At 34.0% G+C, this 5,395-nt stretch overlaps 1 protein-coding gene across 1 annotated transcript; it reads left to right on the forward strand.

Annotated features, from left to right (window-relative positions):
- The first annotated feature begins 103 nt into the window (after nt 1–103).
- LOC106867151 (zinc finger protein 239) lies at nt 104–4,070 on the forward strand. Its single transcript, XM_014918323.2, has one exon. The coding sequence runs from the start codon at nt 435–437 to the stop codon at nt 1,560–1,562; it is 1,128 nt and encodes a 375-aa protein (XP_014773809.1). The 5' UTR covers nt 104–434; the 3' UTR covers nt 1,563–4,070.
- The last annotated feature ends 1,325 nt before the right edge of the window (nt 4,071–5,395 follow it).

Below are 5,395 nucleotides of genomic sequence, written 5' to 3' on the forward strand. Positions count from 1 at the left end.
ATATATATATATATATATATGTATATATATATATGTATATATATATATGATATCTATTATCTGTCTTACACCATTCTTTTCTCCTTGCTTTTCAGTTGTTTGTTCCTTTACAACTTGTACTAGAAGAATGCAGATTCCAACAAAAAATCTGCTACCAGTCATTTATAGATGTTCTGTGTGTTTTATCTTACATAATATCTATTAAGCATATTCACATTCATTAATATAGAAATGGAAATCTTTTTGTCTACAGCTAAATGTCTGTCACTTGGAGAGGATCACATCAACAACAAGCATATTAGTTGTAAGTAGAAAATATGTCTACACTGCATATTATCTGCTCATGTAAATGGAGTCCCATAATATCCAAAATGAGAAATTGAACCATGCTACACACAGGCATCTTTTGACTTAAGAATTCCTTAAAAATTAATATGGAGGACACTTCTGACACAGCTATATTTACTAATATAGATTCAGTTACACAGACATATGAGATTGAGAAATCTGTAGGTAATGAGGCATTTACTAAGCAAAGATCATTACACAAAAATATTATTGAATATCGCTGTGAGATTTGTAGGAAAATGTTCTCTTCAAAACATGAAGTTTTAACACACAAAGATACACACAACAAGAAGAAAATATTTCATTGTGAAATATGTGGGAAAAATTTCGTTAATAACAGTAATTTGACAGCACACAGAAGAATACACACTGGAGAGAAACCATTTCATTGTGAGATATGTGGGAAAGCATTTTCTGATAATTCTAGTCTTGTTGTTCACAACAGAATACACACTGGAGAGAAACCATTTCGTTGTGAGATATGTGGCAAAGCATTTTCTGATAATTCTAGCCTTGTCGTTCACAAGAGAATGCACACCGGAGAAAAACCTTATCCCTGTGAAATTTGTGAGAGGTCTTTTATCTCTAACAGTAAGTTAACAACACATAGAAGGATACACACTGGAGAGAAACCTTATCATTGTGATGTATGCGGAAAGTCGTTTACAATCAACAGTGTCTTGACAACACATAGAAGAATACACACAGGAGAGAAACCGTTTCACTGTGAGATATGTGGTAAATCCTTCTCTGCTAATTCTCATCTTGTAGTGCATAAACGTTGTCACACTGGAGAAAAACCATATCACTGTGAAATATGTGGGAAATCTTTTGTTTCTAACATTAATTTAACAACACACAAAAGGGTGCACACTGGAGAAAAACCCTATCATTGCGAGATATGTGGGAAGTGTTTTATCAATAATAGTGATTTAAAAAGACACAAAAGAATACACACAGGGGAGAAACCATACCATTGTGAAATATGTGGCAAGACTTTTTCTCTTAATTCTCATCTTGTTATCCATGTACGAAGCCACACTGGAGAGAAACCATTCCAATGTGAAATCTGTGGCAAAGCTTTCTCTTTAAATTCAAATCTTGTTATTCACATTCGTAGTCACACTGGAGAGAAACCCTATCACTGTGAGATCTGTGGCAAAGCATTCTGTCAGAATTCCTCTCTTATAGTACATAAACAAATACACACATGAGCAAAAAATTACCATTATCGGATGGATATGAATCTTGGAATTATGATCTTATAAAGCTGCAAACTTAGATACACTTAGATATGAAGGCACATGGCTTAGTGGTTAGGTCGTTTGGTTCTTGAGTTTGATATGTGGCAGCACATTGTGTTCTTGAAGAAGACACTTTATTTTGTGTTGCTCTAATCCATTCAGCTGGCAAAAATGAGTTGTGCTTGTGATTCAAAGGGCCAGTCTTGTCACATTCGGTGTCATGCTGAACCTCCCTGAGAATTATGTTAAGGGTACACGTGTCTGTAGAGTGCTCACTCACTTGCATGCTAATTTCACAAGCAGGCTGTTCTGTTGATTGGATCAACCTTTATCAATATGACCAATGGAGTACCAGTTGGATAAACTGAAGAAAATCTCTGTGAATAATAGTAATTTAAATATAAACAAATGAATACACACAGGAGGAAAAGTACATCACTGTGAAATATAATTTGGAAAATCATTTATTACTAACAGTCTCTTGAAATGACAGCAAACAAACACTGGGGGGAATTTTTTTTAATTTGTTAGAATTTAAACCAGTCATGTATGATTCAAATATTATATGTTTTATGTTCAAACTAGCCATATTCAGCCTCTCACATCTGCCCTACAATGATATACTAAAAAAGTAAACAAGCACATCATCGAAATCTCAACACAAAAAGATAATGCATGAGCAATTCAAAACAGTTTGAAAGGATTAAATGTGAAAACCTGAGAATTTCATCTCTTGCAAATCTTAACTTATAGTCCACCAATAGGTATTCATTGATAAACATTATTATCATGGTGAAATATGTCAGAAATTATTCTCTTTGAATTCTTACCTTATAGTTTACAAATTGAGCTCCCTCTTGAAAGAAATCCTTTCTCTAAAATATTTGGGAAATCCTTACATGTTAACTATTTTAAACCCCATCATTTGAAGTCCATGTTCCATGCTGGCATAGGTTGGACTTCTAGTTGATATCAGTACACAACTTGTAATTGCTAAATTAATACACACTAGAGGAATATAAATGATACCAGTGTGAAATATTTGGGGAATTATTCTGTGTGAACTAAATCTCCACTTGTAATTTACAGCAGAATACAGACTGGGAAAAAAATTTATCAAAGTGGAAAATGCTGAGCAAACTAGAGGAGAAAATATTGTGAAATATGTTGGAAATCACTCCCTGAGTGTCAGTGAACAGGTCACAGATAGAATCGCGAAAATGTTGGCGGAATTCTGCTTTACGCATGCCATATAACCCATCATAACTTTTTTTATTTTTAGGAATTTTTCAGAAAAGTTTTTGAATTTGTGTTCTACACATGGGAATTCATATGATTATGCAAAAACCAAAAAAAAATTTTTTGTTTGGTGCATGAGTTAAGGCCTATTTAGCTGTTATTTTTAGCACATCTCACGACCACCTCATACCCTCTTTGTTTGTTTGTCTGTCTGATGTATTGTTTTTCAATATCTTTTTCTCTATAACCATATTTAATGGTCTATTGTTGAGATTTATGCTAAAAATTTGGACTGTCCGTATTTTTAACTGTTTTAAAAAGAAAAAGCTGAAAAATTTAAAAGAAAAATATTTTGAACAATCAAGAAAAAATTTTTTTTTCACGGTCATGTGAATTCCTGTTTAGAATACTAATTCACAAAAGTTTTCCAAAAATTCCGAATGGCTGTGTGGTAAGTAGCTTGCTTACAAACTACATGGCTCTGGGTTCAGTCCCACTGCGTGGCACCTTGGGCAAATGTCTTCTACTATAGCCTCGGGCTGACCAAAGCCTTGTGAATGGATTTGGTAGACGGAAACTGAAAGAAGCCCGTCGAATATATGTATATATATATATGTTTGTGTGTCTGTGTTTGTCCCCCAACATCGCTTGACAACCGATGCTGGTGTGTTTACATCCCCGTAACTTAGCAGTTTGGCAAAAAGAGATCAATAGAATAAGTACTAGACTTACAAAGAATAAGTCCTAGGGTTGATTTGCTCGACTAAAGGCGGTGCTCCAGCATGGCCACAGTCAAATGACTGAAACAAGTAAAAGAGGGGTTATATGAGGTGCTTAAAGCAGAATTCTGCCAAAATTTTGACACCATATAATAAATGAGTAAATGAAGTTAACGTTTTTTTTTGTGTTTTTGAAAAATAACTAAAATGTATCTTCTACACTGCAATTTCAGTCTCAGATCAAATCACTTGTCAGACAAGTACAATTCCAACACTCTGAATACACTCTGTTATTTGTTTATAGAGTAAAACTTCATTCAGAAACAATTTCATTAACCATGACTGAGAAAACACTGGTGTAAAATCCAAGTTATGTGAAATTTGCAGAAAATGACTTCCATTTAAAAACCATGTTGTTAAATATATACATACAGAAATTATTTTGGGGTGATTTGTTGAAAACATATTCTATAAATAAAAGTTGAAAGAATAAATTGTTCAGAGATCTGTGTAAGATTTTGTTCTGAAACAAAAGTTTTGTTACTTTTTTTTTTTTTTTTGCATATTAATTTTATTTTCAGTTCAATATCATTTGCAATGAGATTAATTCTTCAACCTGTCCTTGTTTCTTCAATATATGTCTAGAAATGGATTTATTACTCAGTCCAGAATTAGCATCAGATGTTTCTTGTTTAGCCCTTTAGCATTCAAACTGGCCATATCCAGCCTAAATATTCTACCAGTAATTGTTAAAACTGGCCAGATCTGGCTTCTCATACATAACCTACAATGTCATTTTAAAAATAAGCAATCACACTGTAAAAATCTCTTAGCTTCAAGATAATGCATAATTCAAATTAATGTGAATAAATAAATATGCATTACGTGGGTGGCACATAGAATACACCATTTTGAGCATGGCTGTTGCCAGTACCGCCTGACTGGCCTTTGTGACGGTGGCATGTAAAAGCACCCACTACACTCTCTGAGTGGTTGGCGTTAAGAAGGGCATCCAGCTGTAGAAACTCTGCCAAATCAAATTGGAGCCTGGTGTAGCCATCTGGTTTCACCAGTCCTCAGTCAAATCGTCCAACCCATGCTAGCATGGAAAGCAGACGTTAAACGATGATGATGATGATGATTTGAGAGAGTAATCTGAATGTTAAAGGGTTAAGGAATATCAAGCAACTTCTATGAATATTTAAGTTGGTTCTTTATGTGAGTTCTGCAGGACAAAGATGCTATATTCGCTTTTATAGATGGGTTAATCACAACTGCAACAATGGTTGAACTGGAAAAGTCTATGATTAACTCCATACTGTTATTTCCTTGATTGAAATCTATCTATAAACTTTTTACATTTTTATCAAAAAGCTCCCAAACTAATTATGTAGTACACCAACAGATGGCAGCATGCAGTTGTGTGTGCAGTGAGACCTAGCAGTGACTTTCATGATGCAGTGTGGTGAGTGACATTGCTGTGTTTACTTTGCAAGTTGTGAAATTTGTATTTTTGTGATCATCTGTATACTGTAAGTCTGTGATTTAGTCATAGACAGTGTAGTGACTTCATTTAGGCATAGAGTAGATTCAAACCTGTATCGGCAAATTTACCGTAATATTTCAACAGCACTTTTCTCACAGAGAAAATAATGGTTGATAGCAAGTTACATTTATCATTTGGCTTTGTCAAGTCGATTTATGTCTTTGCCACTTGACACTTCTAACCTCTTGTATAGGATGGAGAGTTAGAATTGAGATAACAATCAATCCCCAACGAAGTCTATTTTTCTCTGCAATATATCTATTTTTCTAACTAGTTTTGTATAGTTATAAAAACAAGAA

Source organism: Octopus bimaculoides, unplaced genomic scaffold (genome assembly GCF_001194135.2).
Source record: "Octopus bimaculoides isolate UCB-OBI-ISO-001 unplaced genomic scaffold, ASM119413v2 Scaffold_24780, whole genome shotgun sequence".
In the NCBI taxonomy this organism is placed as follows: Eukaryota; Metazoa; Mollusca; class Cephalopoda; order Octopoda; family Octopodidae; genus Octopus; species Octopus bimaculoides.